The sequence below is a fragment of the Typopeltis vanoorti genome, chromosome 19 (genome assembly GCF_054136105.1).
Source record: "Typopeltis vanoorti isolate ZY-2024b chromosome 19, IOZ_Tvanoo_1.0, whole genome shotgun sequence".
Taxonomy (NCBI): Eukaryota; Metazoa; Arthropoda; class Arachnida; order Uropygi; family Thelyphonidae; genus Typopeltis; species Typopeltis vanoorti.
The window spans coordinates 95,128,264-95,147,975 of NC_143567.1; the positions used below are offsets into that span (position 1 = coordinate 95,128,264).

General features: G+C 35.6%; 1 protein-coding gene across 1 annotated transcript in view; it reads right to left on the bottom strand.

Moving 5' to 3' along the window:
* The window catches only part of LOC150096366 (serine/threonine-protein phosphatase 2B catalytic subunit 2-like), a 308,592-nt gene extending 300,451 nt beyond the window's left edge, over positions 1-8,141 (bottom strand). The window contains exon 1 of the mRNA XM_090408945.1: positions 7,905-8,141. Within this exon, the coding sequence (XP_090265071.1) occupies positions 7,905-7,953 (49 nt within the window). The 5' untranslated portion in view covers positions 7,954-8,141. The remainder of the gene's footprint in view (positions 1-7,904) is intronic.
* Positions 8,142-19,712: the final 11,571 nt, after the last annotated feature.

Consider the following 19,712-nt stretch of genomic DNA (forward strand, 5'->3'; position numbering starts at 1 on the left):
AACATGAAACAATGTTGGTTGAAGCAAATATCATGAATGATGGAGCATACCTAATAAATTGGCTAAGGGTAATCCACTTTCATTAATTGTAGATGTCCAAACATATAGGGCAATCACAGTTAAGCACAAATCTAGGTGGTACATAACACTGCTCCAGAGTTAGTTAAAAAATAATAATAATTGTAAACAAGTATGGAACTTAATAACTTATGACATAATTCTATTCAATGTCTATCCATCTTGATATATCAATACAGTATCAATACTTGGTAGGTCAATACAAAAATAACCAGATGGATTGTCAAATCCAGAGTGGGGTTGATTATGATAATTAACAATCAAACAAGATGCTGGGTAATTAATATTATTATTATGGACAAAACAGAGATAGCCAGATCATACAAATATTTCTATTATTATACTTGCTGATCATAAACTGTAGATGTTGCTCAATATTGCAGTTTCTTTAAATTAACCCTAAACCAAACCCCTAAACCAAAGCCTAGGCTCAACTAGTGATGCATGTGCTCTTCCAGTCAATTGTTGCGCAAATTGGAGCAGATGGGAATGGATATTAAATTGGTGATGTGGATAGGAGAATGGCTCAGGGAGAGATACCATAAGGTGGTGTATGGAGGAGCCGAGTCCAGAATGAGGCAGGTGACCAGTGGTGTGCCGCAGGGCTCTGTGCTTGGGCCAATGTTGTTTAATTTGTATATAAATGATATAGGAAATGGCTTAAAGGGAGATATTCAGTTGTTTGCTGATGATGCAAAGTTGGGTAGCGCAATAAAAAATCAAGCTGATGTTGAAAGTTTGCAGGATGATTTAAATAAGCTGGTAAAATGGGCAAAAGATAATGGATGTCAGTTCAATGTGGAAAAGTGTAAAGTCATGCATTTTGGGATTAAAAGAATACCAGCTGTGTACTACATTGATGGAAAGGTACTCCAATAGATCGATGAGGCTAGGGACTTAGGGGTGTTGGTAGATAGGGAGATGAAGTTCAGAGGACACATTGCTAAGGTGTCCAAGATTGCACATAGGATTACTTGGTTGTTGAGGAACACACTGACATCCAGAGATAAAGAGGTTATTATTCCCCTTTATAAAGCATTTGGATTACTGTGCTCAGGTCTGGTCACCTGGATTCCTTGGAGATGAGGAGGCTGTGGAGAGGGTTCAGAGAAGAATGACCAAGTTGGTGAGTGATATAAAAAATGCCCCCTACATTGATAGATTGAGAGCTTGTGGATTGCAGAGATTGGTTGATAGGCAAAGAAGAGGTGATATGATAGAAACATTTAAATTACTGAAAGGTTTTTATAGGATTGATGCAGGGGAAATGTTTCAGCTGTGTGATAGTGATGGAAGAACAAGAGGTCATCTCTGGAAATTAAAGAAGAGCGTGGTTAACAAAGGTGTCAGAAAAAGGTTTTTTGCCTGGAGGGTGGTGAACGAGTGGAATTCATTGCCTGACTTAGTTGTGAGCTCTTCGTCTGTAAATGAATTCAAGAAGAGATATGACAGATATTGTTTTGCTAGTTTGGGTCTCCCGCGATGAGTCTACTGACTCCATGGAGATACCCGTAGTAATAATAATAATAATAATTTTCTAATGGTTAGTAAAACTAGTTTATTGCTTTCGAGGCAATTTGCACTGACTGTAAATCAATCATGATGATAAACATCAGCATTATTTTGGGATATCCCAGTTATACTATTCTCATGCCTGGAGTGATGCACTTCTAAGAGTACCTTAAATTGATTCCATATAGAAGAGAGCAATTAGGCTGATTTCACCAGACCCATTTTGCCACTTCCCCACCCTCTTCCTATCATGCATGTTTTCAGCTATTGTATGCATTTTCTAGAGATTTTCCTGGTCACCGTTCATCAGAACCTTCCATCAGGAAGTCATCCCACTAGACACAACTCTAAACTTATTAAAACATTTGCAATGAAAAGCAGTCATCCATTCAAAGTTTGCTGCAAATTGAAAGAACAATTGTTCTTTAAATTTAACCCAATTTTATAATAAGGTGACAAAAGTAATCAATGAGATAATAATATATATATATATATATATATGTTTATATTGATGTCTAACAGTGTGCATGTGTATGTACAGTAGCAAACAAATTAATCTGAACATTCATATTTTAAGGAAAAATTTTAATTTCATAATAGGTACAAAAATTAAACTCCAACTTTACCTAATAATTTATATGTGCTCCTCTGTTCCTAATAAGTTCATTAATTCACTTAGGCATGGACTCTACCAACATAGAAGTTAGGAAAAGTGTAGTTTTCCTTTTTAGCCACATTTTCCTTTTCTGTCTGGAGAAAAGGTACTTGTTTCCCTAAATCTCTTTAAAATTGCATTAACAGTGCCCAAACCGACAACACAGCACTCACCAGCAATTTGTCTTTGAGTCATGGATGTGTGCTGAGAAAGAGTACATATTTTTGAATGCTTTCTTTGAGATGTATCTATTTTACAGTCACACAAAATGAATAAAACACTACAAATGCCAACTTGTTTACAATATTAAAATGCACAACACTATTAATAAACATCGTAGAGACAATTAAAACATGCAGCATTCTACCAAAACAGTGAACAAATCCACCAGAACTGAAACAAAAACCAAAAACTTACAAAAATTCACCTTGTTCAGATGAATTTGTTCACTACCGTACATGTGTGTGTGTTACCTTCATCGACTTGAGTTTCATTCAGGATTTCTCCATGAGTGCGGTCACAAAGATGCTACCAACGATCTCTATCCTCTTTCTCTTCCATGTTATATCCATTCGTTAATGGATATTCCTGGTTTTCTCTCTATTCTTGGTTGCCATATTTTCATCTGCTATCACCAAGTCTGGCTACGTGGCCTGCCCATCTCATCTCATCTTACTTTCATATACTGCATTTACCACATTTCTTATGCCTGATCTCTCTCTCTCTCTCTCTCTTAGTTCTGCATTTCTAACACGTTCCATTTTGCTACGTTCTATTGCACGCCGAGTTATCCTGAGCGTCTCTTTTTCTTGTCTTGTGTTCCATGTTTCTGATCTGTATGTGAGTGATGGAATGTCACTATTAAACAGTTTTGCCTCTGCAGAGATGTCAAGATTTGGATCAGCAAGTGTGTCTTTTAGTCTGTTGAATGATAGTCATGTGGCTCTCTTTCTTTTTACTAGTTCTTCACATAAATCGTTATTCATTTTTATTGTTTGTCCTAAGTAATTGTAGGAGTCAACATGTTCTATAGGGATGTTATTAGTACATAGATGGCTGTCTCTTGTGTTGATGTTTTTAATTCATTTTGTATTTTTTATATACAGTACAGTATATATTTTTTCTAGATTCATTTCTAAGCCTATTTCACTGCTGTTTGTGTACTGTATTTACTCGAATATAATTCGCCCTCGCATATATCTCACACTTGATTTTACTTTACGCAAAAAATATTAAAAAGTTTCACATATAATTCTTACACGAAAAAAGTTTAAAACTTTAAGAAATAATGTTGTTGTGGTAGTTTCGGATATTTTGGAATTCAATTGAAGAGAATCAACATTTCAACTCAACAATCAAATGGTCGCCCTGTTTGTTGAGTTGTGTGATCTTTTGTTAACACCACACTGATTATATGCATACAGATGGAAGCAACCAGTAGAGGAAATATGGGAGTGAAAGCATTGACTTCTACTCGATCTTGAATTGTGCAGGGGTTGATCAAAAATAATTAATTTAATTACAGAAGCATTGTCGCTAAAAGATCAAATATATCGTGTGATGGTGAGTTGTCGATCGCATAAATAATGTGCACAATTATAAATTATAACAAACATTGATTTAATTACAAACATTAATTTAGTTTTCCTGAAAAACTTCAGTTTCCAAAAATCTCTGCACATATCTCACACCACAATCTTTTAACTTCAATTTTAGGGGGAAAAAGTGTGAATTATATTTGAGTAAATACAGTATATTTTTTCATCATTTCTTCTAGATCTTTTGGGTTTTGAGATATTAGTACTAGATCATCGGCAAACATAAGGATTGGCAGTTTTTCACCATCTATGCATATTCATCCATTTAGGTCTATTTTTTTCAGAACATATTCTAAATTCTTGTAGATAAACTTATATGTTGGTAAGACAAAACTGTCAGATTTTAGGGAAGGACGACAAATACTAGAATATTAATTAAAATTTTAAATTAATACTTCCTATATTTCGGTAATGTTACATTACCATCTTCAGTTGTTTTCTTCAGTCATATTTGTTTAGTGTTAGTGCCTGTGTACACATATCATTATTTATGTTCCCTGAAGATGGTAATGTAACATTACCAAAACATAGGAAGTATTAATTAATATTCTAGTATGCATTGTCCCTCCCTAAAATCTGACAGTTAATATATTCTAAAGTGCTGGTGAATAGATTTGGAGAGATCACATCGCCTTGGCGGACAACTCTCTTTATATCTATATTTATAGGTTGATCAAATATGTTTAAACGTGTTGTCCGATTTTTGTTAATTTCTTTTATCATGTGGATGTAAGTAGTTTATAAATGTCTTATGTATTTACATTAATAAACATTATAGAGTCAGCTAAAGCACACAGCACTCAACCAAAATAGTGAACTAAAACCAAAAATTTGGCTTGTTCGGATTAATTTGTTCACTACTGTATGTATGTACGCACATGCACACACAGTCACATCTAGACTGACTAAAGCATTCAGAGTGCAACAAAAGCATTATGTAATCTATAAGTGTCTTATATATATATATATGAGCCCAGCTATCTGACAGTTATCAAATAATTCTATGAGATTGTATCATAGAAGTTTCAACACTGCAGTAATGAAAACAAAAATGTTGTACTTGCAAGTGTCAGCCTTAATTCCCTTCAAAGCAAATTCATATATGCATTTCCAAAATTCCTGCCAATGATCAGTATTGCTAAAAGACTCTTTAAGCACATTTTGTTTAACTGAGTCAACATCGCCACATCTTTTCCAAGTTTCTCTAAGTTAAGAATAAGGGGGGCCCCCCCTTATAAAATTTACATAGAGAGGGTATTTGGCAACTTTTATATTAGAATGAATACGTTTTATCACAGTGAAGTTTCCATTTACTGTATGTATGTATGTCCACTGTTTCCCCAGGCAGTGCAATGGAAGAATACAAATATTTGTCTCTAATCAATCTTACTATATTATGCACTTCAGTCCATGATTCATATCCAGGATGCTTATCACTTAAATAAACACTGCATCAAGAACAAATGTTATATGGATTGCATCATTTATCATCTTACTCGTCTTTGTGAAGAAGCACAAAACTTAACACACAAGCATTCTCAACATTTCTGGGCATTGCAAACTACAACTAGAAGTAACAACACACTCATGAAAGACTGAAGGTATTAGTACACAACAGCTACTCACCTCTGATATGAGATACCAATCAAACTAAATGCCATATGTCATGTAGCATATGATATGCATCACTAGAAGTGATCACTGGTTAACTGTCGTTATCTCTATAGAAGTTTTTTTGATGTGAGGAATGGGGCTTTATGAATTTCGAATGAGAAGCAGTGTTACTAGTTATCATTTATTGGGTTGTTCATGGTACTAGCATTTTTGGAAACATGTTTGCAGTACTGCCATGAGTTTTTTCATGTATGAAAAGACGTCACTGACTCTTGGTGGATGTTTTTGTTTGATGGGGCCACGTTCACCCCAAAATAAAGTGTTTATTGTTAGTTAATGATAATGAGAATGGTACATTATGAATTATAAGCATGAAAGCAGTATTACTGGTTATCCTTTTTATTGGTATTGCTATGGAGTTTTTACTTTCCCAGATAGGGTGATATACTGACTTCACTGACTTTGAAATCTCAGGTTAACTTTTGAGAGCAACAAGCTAAAAGGTGTTGGCTAGAGCATTGGTGATTCTTGTATCAATGTTTGTTGTACTGGCATGGGCAGTTTCATGGCCTTGCTTTTTTTTTTTTTTTTTTGCACTGGTTTCTGTTAACATTTTCTCTGACAGTTTTATAATTAAATTTTACTAATGTTTCCAGTGTTAGTTTTTATTCCTTTCTTTTATACATGGGTGTAGTATTATTGGTAATATTTACTTTCACATATTTGATTTAGTTTATTTCTGTAGTTATTATGTTGTTTTTATTTTTGTTAATTTAAGCTAGATATTCTTTCTTTATGCATATAGTGTTTGATGCCATTTCCTGTGACATCAGTTATATGATGCATGTATGACAAGGATTTTGTTGATTTCTTGATCACTGGATGCATGCAAGTAACTGTTGTACATTAATACCGATAGAAACAACAGACTCATATCTTTGGATAATTGAGGGACATTGATCCCTCAATATAACCAAACTCTTAGTTAATCACCCTTGGAATGGATTAGCACACTGACTAACTTCTGGTACAGCACCATGTAACTGAACACCTTCAGTTAACAAACCCCTCATTATCTCACCAGCAAATTGAATTCATACCATGACTGGATAACTGAAGGATTACTGTATTGCACATGGAGCAACTTATCCAGATATCCAACAAGTTTATTAGGAAAACTATGCTAGTCTTGACACTTTTTGATTAAGTGTTATTTCTCTACATCTCATAGTAATTCTCTGAGTGTGCTTCATCATCAATATAGGCTTACAACATTACCGTACAGAGCAAGGAAACGTTGCCTTAGAGGAGAGAAAGAACAAACGACTCTTGCCATTTGCTAACTTGGTTTAGTTGACCATTGATAACAACAAATGGCATAACCTGCCACCCTCTCAAACAGACTGAGGCTGTGTTGAACCCTCATCTACATATCAAGGCATCATTAACATTAAAATATCATTTTGAAATTCAGAAATGGAACACTGTGCACTACACTGGTAAGCCTATACTGATGATGAAGCACACTCGGAGAATTACTACACTAACAAGAAGGAAACTAACAAGTGGAGACATGGACATGTTTTTTTTTTCTACAGTATGTGACTTTGACCAAATTGTAAAGATCTAATCACCCATATCTCAAAGAAACGATAAACTCTATAAATTATTCAGAGGAAGACAGAGTAATGATGTCACAACACAAATTATACATGCAAATAACGTGAAGAGAGAGTAAATGAAATTAGCAAGATGCATAACTGTTAGTTAACTGAACACAACCACAGAGCCTTTGGATTCCTTCGAGATTAAAGAATAATAATAATATATAACTTCTTTTAAATGGTTATTATCTCAAAGAACTGTGAATGGAATATCAAAAACTTCAACAAATCTTGAAGTGTTCAGCTATCTCAATCCATGTATCGGGATAACTGCATTCATTAAAAAAACTACTTAGTGGGTGAACACCAAATAAATTAATAATACGATGTTATTACCACACTATGTTGGGCCGATTCCAAAATTGTTAAATTCGGTTCGAAACGATTAGTTTTCATATGTGTGTACATACATAAGTATTTATACAAACTATCCACTAATCACAACATTTACAACCTGGGAGCACTAAATAAAATCTACTCACTTAATGCAATATAAAATAAAACACAATTAACATTAACAAACAAAAAATTAGCACACCAATCCTACGGCACACAGGGGGAAAAGGAAAAGAGAAATTTCTTGCTGAATAAAGCAAAAGTAATATGTAATCACGTTACTACTGACAACCAACAAATGAAAGAAGCTATCGTGAAAGAAGTCGAAATCATGGAAATATTCATTACGAAAAAAAAATTCTCATGTGCATTGTTAAATAAACGTTAATACTTGAAGTACATACATATCGTTTATTATAAAAATAGCACTTTACAAAAGCAGCTTACTTTTTATAGGTCTTTCGACGGATGACGGTTTGGCATTATTCGCAGACATGGTACGACGTTTGTCTATCTAAACTTGTATTACGTTACAACACAGATTATATCCACAAATAGAGCTGTACACAATCAGGCACTAGATAATCAATAAATATTAGACCCGTTTAAGATAAATATCACATTCACAACTAGGGACTACAAACGCCCTTACACAAGAAAATTTTCTCGTTTACATACTGCATCAAGGCGTAACGCTTAGCACAAACGGCATAATCCAATCCTGCAATTGTTGCAGACAGCAGAAACAGAACGAATAGTGAATGCGATTGGATAGCTCCTCGAAACGTCACAAGCTATCAAGTGTTGTTAAATGAGTTTCCTGAAAACATTTTCTAAACCCATTTCATGGAGAATTTAAAACGCTTATCAGGTAACATTGCTTCTGTTTTTTTGAACTGGCTAGTTTTCCTTATAATAAATAAAACCGTAATGCAGCACTGATAAGCGTTTTAAATTCTCCATCAAATGAGCAGTATTTCATATGGAACGGTGTCCATTACGGCTGTACTCAGGACCATTGATAGTTGATCCTAGGCAAGCACTCTTTGTTGCACCTAAATTCCAGAATATATCTAAAATTAAAAAAGAAGAAGCGGAAGAACGGTGTTATATGATTGAGATAGAATTTTGTCGCCCTTTAAACTTGCAGCTCCTAGACATTGGGTTACTATGACCTTGGGTCTACTTGATGGGTAACGATTTCAGCGAAGCACACATATTCAGCCATTTGCTCTACTGGCATAAAAGTGAACGAGGAACTTCAAAACCATGTTCCAGACCAAAGAATGATAACTCCATGGGTTCAAGTTGTAAAGAGCAGAAGCATGAGAATAACGGTTTTTGTATGATGATTCATTGATAAGAGGAGTGTGATGAAACCTTTTTTTCCTGGTGTCAAGATTAAAGATGATAGTAATGTCCTAAGGATGTAGAGAGTGACGGTGAAAGAGATCTTTATTTTGGCTAGTACAAATGATTTAGCAGGTGACAAGTGCGGTATGTGAGAAGATGTTAACTGTTAACTTCTGTGGCAAATGGAATGAGCCCTTAGCTCTTTATCCCTTTATCTCTGTTTTACTTGAGTTTGGGGTTCTTGTATGGGTATTACGCCTGCTCTTTGTGAGGTTTTGTGTTGGTTTTTACCTTAAGATGGCTCTCGGTCTTCTCTGTTTGAAGTGGTCTGTTGGGCTGTAGTTTGATGCCTCTCTTAGTAATTGGTTCTGGTGGTTTTCTGTTGTTGCGAAGAATTTTTCTGCGAAGTTTTTCATGGGTGTCTTGATGCTTAGTAGTTTAGTATCGCGATGAAGTTGAGTGTTTCTGACAAACCAGGGTGCATTTAGTGCCATTCTGAGACACTTGTTTTAAGTTGTTTGCAATTTTTTGATGTTTCTTCTGTCGTGTGTCCCCAGGCTGGTGAGGTAGAGAAGATATGAAAGAATTGCTAGTATATACGAAAACGAAGAGTGAGAAAGTAAAAGGTGCGAGTCTGTTCAGACTCGCACCTTTTATTTTCTCAAACACACTGCCCAAACGTAAAGTTTGTGGAGTGTGTTTGATGGAAGGAAGGATGTACATAAGGTGGATGGCTTCTAATTGAATGGATTTAGGATGAAAACTCTTGGGAAAGTGTTGTTCAATGTTGTTCAAAATTGGAGAGTCAGGGAAAAAAGAATGTTTATGGAAAATACAGGTGTGCGTGGGACTAGACAACCTAGAGGTTAGAAAGTAGTTAAAAGATCTTATGGTGCTGAATGCAGCTCCCCGGGTTCTTAACTTTAGTGGACTAAATAACACAAGGTGAAAGGGAGGCTGTAGGATAAATGAGTATTGCAGTTTATGTATAGTAAAGCCAGAAGTATTCAGAATAAAGACTTTTGACATTGGTTAACTCAATTTGGCAAAACGTTATAGGCATTAGTGAGACATGATTGACTCAGAATGACCTAGTCATAGGAATAGCATGCAAAGGTTTACGAGTAGTATCTTCAGAGAGTACAGAAAGAACATTATGACAGGAAGGACTCTGCTAATTATAGCAGAAGAAGAATGGAAGCCAAGAGAGTACAAGTACATATCTTGCTGATGTATTTGTACATCAGGTGGTTATGGGTTCAAAAAGCACTTCATTTAATGCTATCTGGTGTGAGATAGTGGTTATCTGGACGAATTATACAATCGGTTGCTGCTGTAATCCAAGAATGTAAAAGGAGAATGTAGATGACATACATTGGCAAATAAGCACGATGAGTCTAGGTCGAGTAATTACAATTAGTTTGGGGTATTTCAAATATGGAGATGCAGATTAGCAGGAGAAATGGTCAAAGGGAGGGAAGGAAATGGGATTTATACAGCTGGTGAAAGATAATTACCTGAGATAGTATGTAATGCAAGATACACGAGATGATTGGGGAGTGCTTGATCTCGTCATAGCATGAGAGAACATAACAATAACCAATCTAGCTATGCTGCCTCTGCTTTGGGGAAATGATATTACTCGTAACCTCAAAAAAAAAATCAGCTAACGCCTTTTTATTCCCGTATACGGGGAGTAGGCGAGGCCATTTAGCCCTATCTAACTTTTGGAGACTGAGTGGGCAGTTCAATCTCCACTGGTACCAATCAGAGATAGATGGCCCAAGGCTATCACTAATTAAGCGGTACTCAGTGAAGAGAGACGGCTTAAATGTGCCGCTATCTCGTAGTCCCTAACCCTAACACAATATATTTAATGTCTGAAATAATGTGAGTTCTACGATCGATTTTCTCGAGTTTACAGGACGAAAAACCCGAGTTTCCGGGAGGAAAAACCTGCTTGCCAGTGCCAGAGATCGACTAACTCGGGAACCGGTCGAAAAAAGGCTTAGAAAAATTTCCTCTAGTCGCCGACTAGACTCGAAACCAAGTCTTCCTTCGTGCGACCAAGCGCCGTGGTTGGCAAACGCCACATCCACTGAGCTACACAGGCTCTCAAAGATGGAAAAATATGCAGAATTTTCTATTAAAAAGGGATATATGTGGAATTAGAAAGCAAGTAATTATGACAAGCTGAGGAAACAACTTTCAGCAGAGCAATAGCATAAGCTTTAGAAGGGAGAGAGAGAGAGAGAGAGAGATGTTGATGTGCATGGAAGGCAGCCAAGGAGTGTTAAAAGAAAGTTTTATCACACTGTATACCCAGAATCCGGAGATTAAATCAGATAGAAGTTAATGGATAAATAACTTCAATAAGCAGGAGTTGAACACAACGAAAATATTGTGGAGTGATTATAAAGAAAAAGTTGTCAGCAATCACATAAACAGTATAAAAACAGGCAAGAAAGGCGATATATATGGTAAGAAAAGCTAAAACTAATTATGAAAGAAAGTTAGCAAATGAAACGAAAAGAAATCCTAAAGGGTTCTTTCACCATATGATAAGTAAAAGGAGGGAAAAAATAGATGAATAACTTTAAAAAAGGCTGATGGGGTAGTAACAGAAAGAAACTAAACAGTTGATTACTGCGCGGTTATTTTGCAATGCCGTAACAAACAGGTGATGATTTATAGAATTGGCACTAGTTGATGTTGGAATAATTGGTGTTACATTGATGGATGGGAGAATAAAGGCTGAAGAAATGGAGTGCTTAGAATATTGTAGAACTGCAATGCGAACACAGCCTTGGGATTAAATGACATATCTGCCAGTATATTAAGAGAATGTGTTAGGGAATTATCAGTTCTTTGACCAAGCTGTTTAATTTAAGGCTCAATACAAGGAAGGTGCTAACAGAGTGGAAAAGAGGTAAAACTAGTCCCGATGCAAAAAAAGAGGCAAGACAGAAGTATAATATTATAGGAATCAGCATCTCAAGAGCGGTGTTTAAGGTATTGTATAAATTGCCAAAACACAGAATTCAGGACCGAATACATAAAATTATAATACTTCATAAGGGACAACGTGATTTTATGAAGGATAGGATTTCATTAGTCATATGTTTACTTTTTTTTATCATAAAATGACATTGGAGTTCGATAAGACCTATAGATACTCCTCGATACTGCTTGATATTACAGAGGATTCAACATAGAACTCATTGCATAAACTGGAGCAAATGAGCATGGATATGAATCTGGTGATTTAGATTAGAGGGTGGCTGGTGGACAGACATCAAAGAATGGTTTATGCAGGAGATGAGTCCAGGAGAAAACAGATAAGCATCAGTGATATAGGAAATTATTTGATGCGAAATATTCAGGTGTTTATTGATAATGCAAAACTGGGAAGAACGATAGTAATGTGGAGATCCTGCAGATCACATAATGGATAATAATATTACCTATTAAATACTTTTTCCACATTGTTAGTTTATTTTATAAACTAAAATTATGAGCAAAGTATGGTATACGCAAAGATAAATGGCTGCCAGAGTATTGTGAACAAGTGTAAGGTAATTCACCTTGTGAAGAAAAAATCACATGTGGGTGTTATTACACTGATGGAAATGAACTGAAAGAAACTGATGGGGTCAGGAACTTGGAGGTGATTATAGACAGGCAGTTGAAGTTTGGAGGGTATATTGCAAAGTAGTCGAAATAGCACATCATATTATGTGGTCGTTGAAGAAATCATTAACAAAGAGGAACAGAGAAGTTATTGCGCTTCTTTAAAATGCTTTAATGAAGCTATATCTAGATTACTGTGTAGAGATCTGATCGTCTCGATTCATAGGGAATGATTTTGTAGAGATGATCCAGAATCAATTGACAATAGTGGATCTAGAATGCTTACTATTAGGATAGATTGAATGTCCATGAGCTTGAAAAGCTAACTCATAGGCAAGAAGGAGGAGACAGGATAGAAGTATATAATTTATTAAAGAGTTTTTATAGAATTGACGTTGAAGACTCTTCGTTATATGGCCGGAAGGGAGAGAACGAGGAGTCACCAATGGAAATTATGCAACAACGTGGGTAGCGAGGATATTAGAAGTAGATTTTTGATTGGGGGGATAGTGAATGGGTGAAAGGAGTTGCCATTTCTGGTTTCTGACTACTTGTTCAGTGAATGAGTTTTATAATATGTATTGTGTGAATAAGGAACTCCTGCTACGTATCCTTACTCCGTTGATATACCTGTAACTGCTATCATACTGCTAATAAAACTTCTATACAATCGAAAAAAGAATAACACTTCTGAATGCAAATGATATGAGGGTGATGGATGCAGAAAAGATTGCTCAATTAATGAGTACCCATTTTGCTAAAAGCTAACTACCTGGTATATGCACAATTGACTTGCTGCTTCCTCTTCTCTGGATGAAGCAAATCAGATATATGAAGAGGCGGTATTAGAGTTCTTGCACAGACCGAATAAGAATTCAGCAATAGAGACTGAAGGGATAACAACATGGATGCTAAAAGAGTATTCAGCAGAACTGGCTATATAATTCGAGTCTCAAAACAGGGAAGATTCTGCAAGAGTGCAAACTATGTATGGTAATCCCATTGCACAAGGGTGATGCAAAGACCGATGTATCCAACAATCGACAAATCTCAGTGGTAGTGAAGTTTTGGAAAACATTGGTTAGGGCTTGCATTCAGAAATGGGTCGACAGAGAATCTCTATTTTGCAATGACAGCATAGGTTTACTAAGGGAAGGTCATGTTTTGGCAACTTGCTCATATTCTATAACAATGTTACCAGTGAACTAGACAAGGAGAATGGATACCCGGCCAGATGAATGAATGAATGCAGGCCTGGTTGGCCGAGTGGTTAGCGTATCCGCTCTCCAGCCAAAAGGCTGAGGGTTGGAATCCCACTCTGGGTATGGATGTCTGTGAAGATATTAGTGTTGATGGTCGGCAGTAAATGACGTTGGTTTAGATGATGAAGGTAGTTGCGGTTGGTGGAGACGGAGAGTTATAGAGCAGGTACCCTGCCTCGATGAGTCCTTGGACTCCCTGGAAGGGTTATGTAATAATAATAATACACCATGATACTTTTGGAGTTTGCTGAGGCTTTTGACAGAATTTAGCATGGGGGACTGTTGGATAAATTGGAGAATATGGGTTTGGGTTATAGAATATTAGCATGTATAAGAGGATAGCTGACTGACAGATATCAAAAAGTGGTACAGTAGTCCCCGCTTATCCACGAGGGATACGTTCGAAGACACCCCGCAGATAGTACCGAACTCTATATATACTATGTTTTTTTCTATACATACATACATACCTATGATAACATTGAATTTATAAATTAGGGAAAGTATGAGATTAACAACAATAACTAATAATAAAATAGAACAATTATAATAATGATGTATTCTGTAATAAAAGTTATCTGAATGTGAATGGAATCTTAGCAACCTCAGCATATTGTTATTATTTATTTATTATTTTATGAAGTCGAAAACTTTCACCTTTTTTTCACTTAAAAGGAAGCACTTTACGGCTTCTCTTTGGAATATCCGAATTGCAAGCATCACTACTCTTGCGCTTTTGGCCCATTATTAAGTAAAATAGGGGTTACTTGAACACAAACATTGCGATAATGCGACAGTCGATCTGATAAGGAATTACTCAGAACGGTGAGTTATTTCTGATGTTCCTGATTTCCGAAAGGCTGCAAGATGCGTATAGCTTTCTCCACCTTTGCAACGAGCCAGGTGTTCGACTACCTCTGGGCTCAGCCGAATTGTCTATTACTAAAAGAAAGAGCCATGCGGCTTCCTTTCGGCGATGTAAAAATACATACGAAAGGGGATATTAGATCCGACATTATTTTAAAGCCGAATGTTCTACAAACATTCGGCTTTGAAATAATGTTGGATCTAATATCCACTTTTCTGATCTAATTATAAATTATTTATTTCTCGATATTTTCCATTTAATATTTTCGGACCGGGGTTGACCGCGGATAAGGGGACTATGGAATATGGGGAATGTGAGTCTGCAAGATTTAAGGTAACCTGTAGTGTACCAGAAGGAATAGTGCTTGGTCTACTGTTATTCAATCTTTACATTAATGATATTGGGAAGGATTTAACAGGCGACATACAGCTATTTGCTGATGATGCAAAGTATGTATGGTAACTGCATATCAACAACAGGAATGCTGCTGATATGCAGTACTTGCAGAACGATGTGAACAGGCTGGAATCGTGGGCATTGGAAAATGGATGTTAGCTCAATGTCAGTCTTTGACGTGAGTGTAGATATCCAATGTTGTAGCATGTAACTGATCAGAGGAGGGATCTTAGGGTGTTAGTAGATAATAAGTTGAAGTGGGGGGGGGGACATGTAGCAAAGATTGCAAATACAACTCAAAAGATAATTGCAATTCTGAAAAAAATTTAGCATGTAAAGATATGGATGTTGTGTTGCCTCTTTACAAGATCCCGATAAGAACTCACTTGCACTATTATGAGCAAGTCTGATCTTCTGGTTTCCGTTGTGATTCTGATACAATGGAGAAAATGCGAGGGAGAGTGTCAAAAATGATATCAGGATTGTGCATTGTTTATTATGAACACAGATTGAAATTTGTAGACTGCAGACACTAGCAAACAGAAGAAAGAGGGGTGATATGACTGAGACTTAAAAATTTCTTTTAAGGGTCATGCAGTATTTTAGTTCATGGAATTTCTCATTTTATGGAGAGTTGTGAAAGGATAGAGGGCATCCTTGGAAGCTGAGATTGAAACGCTAAGACGGGGGATAAGGGCTAGATTTTCCTCTCATAGGGTGTTGAGTGATTAGAATGAATTGTCATTGGATGTTGTGTGTGTAAACAATGCGAATGAATTCAAGAATAAGCATGATAGCTGGTGTGTGTAATATATGGCCTCCCTTGATGAGTCCCTGACTCCCAGAAGGTATCTGGGATAATAATAATAATAATAATAATAATAATAATAATAATAATAATAATAATAATAATAATAATAATAAAATATAAAAATAAATATAATATAAATACAAAAAAAATAAAATAAATATAAATAAATATAATAATAAAAATATAATCGACATGTGCGCTGGAAAAATAAACCCTTGCATGGCCAATTTCTTCGAGATACTGAGGACAAAATTGACGTGAACAAGACGTGGCAATGGCTACAATATGGATATATTAAAAAAAGAAACAGCAGGATTTATTCTAGCAGCTCAAGAACAGGCATTACAAACTAATGCAATGAAAGCAAAAATTTTTAACATCAATTTTTAACCACAAATGCAGATTATGCGATCAGAAAGATGAGACTATAAAACATCTAATCAGTGTCTGCAGCAAGATAGTTCAATGATTATACACCCGCCATGATCAAGTAACCATAATGATTCATTTTCATGTATGCAAAAGAAAATATGGCTTTCTCACTTCTAATAACTGGTGACAGCATAAAATCGAGACAGTATTGGAAAACGAAACAGCAAAAATTATCTGCGACTTTAGAATACAAACTGATCGGCATTTGGAACACAACAGACCTAACGTTACAATCATCGAACATCGACTGGTTTGGATTATTGATATCGCAGTACCCAGTGATAACATTAAAAACAATGAACTGAAAAAAAAATGACTAAATATCAAAATCTGGCAATCGAAGTTGGCCGGCTGTGGCTTAAGCACACCAAAGTCGTTCCAATAGTTATCGGTCCACTTAGTGCAACTTCAAAGAAGTTATCCAACTATTTACAGCAATTAAACATCAATGAAGTGACCACATATGACATACAAAAAATAGCATTACTTGGAACAGTCCATATTTTACAACGCTACCTGGCAGACTATTCTTAGATTCTTGGGTAGAATCTGAATTGTTCTGTATCACCAGTCAAATTGTCGTTTAAATGATATCTTGTTTTGACTGTGTATCAATTATGTGAATATAATAATAATAATAATAATTTTTTTTTTAGTGTTAAAGTTTATATTGTTTTCAAAGTTTGAAAAACATGGTCATACAGAGCATGCACAATAAGTACAATTAACACATCATATTTTATGTTTAGTACAAACATACAGTAAATAATAATAATTTTTATAATAATATAATCATTTTATAATAACAATATCTTTTTTTAAAACTGTAATAACATTTTATTTATCATCATACAGAGTATTTACATATAAACAATATAGTATATTATTACATTTTCTGTTCAGTACAAATGTAGAGTACAGTGATTTGTTTTAAATATAAATGTACATAATTTTTTTTAATATCAATATCATAGCTCATTATTATACAACCTATTTACATATACACATTTTTTTTTAAATATCAGTATCTTCATTATTGTTATACACTTTACTGACTGTTTTGTTACATAATCTGCATTCTTTGATTAAGAGGATTACGTGTAGATGAGTGAGGCATTTTAATCCCACCTACTTCGAAGCTTGGATTAGCTTTTATGAAGAGGGTGGAATTAGCCTTCACTATTTATGTTGTTGCTACTGTTTATGTGTGGGATGTAGGCATTGGATGCTGGTGATTTGTATATTAGTGTTAATGGTGTATTAACTTTGTTGGTATATTTTCCAGAGTTCGTGTTTTAATGTTCTGTAGTTATCTATGTGTTTTAAATTTCTTGGTAGGTTGTTGAGTTGCGTGGTATCTGATATGATCTCACAATAGAACTGTATGAGTTGTTGAAGAGTGAAGGGATGTAGAAAGTTGTTGTAGGTCGTGTTATACGATATTATTATTATTATTATTATTATTATTATTATTATTTGACACCTCCAGGGAGTCCAAAGACTCATCGAGGGAGAGTGTGCCAACAGCATCGAACGATTGGTTCTCTTCCAACTACTAACCGCACTCAAACTTACTTAACTGAGCCATTAGTAGCAGAGGCTCTACCAATCGACCAACCTTTGCCGACGTCTCTGTTGTTTCGATAGGTAATGTTGAAGTAATTCCTTGTTAATGTTATGCAGTGTTTCAGGTTTTTAATGCTCAGGATTCTGTGTGTCGCTATGTGCTGGTCGGATATTGGTTGTTTCGGGTGACGTGTCCAAATCACTGTTGATACAATTTTCCTGCGTAATGTTTCTAATTTTGTTAGGTGGCTGTTTGATGTGTTTTGCATAGACTGTTATACCGTATCTGAGTAGAGATTCGCAGATACCGTGATATAGGAGTTTTTTTTTTATGTTGGATGGAATAATGTCTTTTACTTGGAAGAGTTTTGCGGCGATGATCCGGAGTTTGGTATGTAGGTATTCTATATGTTTTGTCCATTTAAGGTGGCAATCTATGTAGAGACCAAGGTATTTTGAATGTGTTACAGGTTTGATTTCGGGACATTGGCAGGTATTTTGTGTTGTTAAAGCATCGGTATGTGTGACAGTGTACCGATAGTGTTGCGGCGCGCATGATTCTTGGGTTGTGTATTATCAACATCAGTGTTTTGGTGCCGTTGATTACAATTGCGTTTTGGTAGAAGTATGTTGTGATTTCTGAGGCCCTATGCTCCGCAGGGAGCTAAGAAGATAGGTAAGGTAAGGTAATATTATGATTTCATTTAGATCTTGTTGTGCTTTGGATAGAGCCGTGTTGATGTCTATGTGGATTGCTAGTAGTGCGGTATCATCTGCGTACTGAAATATTTGACTTCTTAGGACCATGTTATGAACATCATTAATGTATGCGTTGAATAGAGTGGGTGATAATATGGCACCTTGAGGAACACCGTGTTTTATTTGTGTACCCCGGCTGTGACATGTACCTATTTTTGTTACTTGTGTTCGGTTTGAGAGGTAGTTCATGAACCATGTATACAGTGTTCCTTTTCTACCGATTGAGTATAGTTTGGTGAGTAGCATGTCATGTTCAAGTGTATCAAATGCTTTGGTTAAGTCAAGCAGTATAAGGACGGCGTACTTGTTTTTGTCGAGAGCTTTGTTTATTGTGTCGGCGATGTCTTCTAATAAAGTAATGGTGTTTTTTGTTTTCTGAAAGCCGTATTGGTTTTGTGAGATGATGTTGTACTTCTGTAAATAGTTCTGTAGCCTGGTGTGTGTTATTTTTTCTAGAATTTCTGAGATGACTGGTAGTGTAGCTATTGGTCTGTAGTTCTGAGTATCGTTTCTTCTGCCGTGTTTGTATATTGGCCTAATTACTGCAGTTTTTAGTTGTTGTGGAATAATGCCTGTGTCGAATATTATGTTCACGAGTTTCAAAAGTATTGGATTTATTTGTTCAAAGTGTGTTATAAGGTCTGTAAGTCTTATTTCATCTATTCCTGAAGTGGTCTTTGGTTTTAGTTGTGAGAGTGCTGCTTTCGGTTCCTGTTTTGTTAAGGGTGGAAAATACATCGTTTGTTGTTGACTTTGTGTCGGTAGTTTTTTGTTGATCGTTGGTAGTTTGTCTTTTTTTAGTTGTGTGATATTGTTTGTGAAGGCATGGTTGAATGAGCCTGCTAGTTCCTCTTGGTTTGTGTCCTGACCGAAGCTTTTTGCAATAATCTTGTGCTGAAGTTTTCTTTTTTCGAGTTACTAATTCGTTGAGTATAGCCCATGTTTGCTTCATGTTGTCGTTATATTCTATAAATTTTTGGAAGTAGTAGTAGTGTCTTTTTGCCCTACGAATTTTTGTTGTTGATTTCTTGTGTTTTTGTATAAGGTTTGTAAATGTGTGTTATTATTGGGTGACTTTTTGAGTTTTTTCCCCATAGATTGTAATTCCATAGATTCTTTATAATACTATTTAGTATGTCGTCATTTATTCATGGATTGTTGTCTGTTTGTCGCCTCGT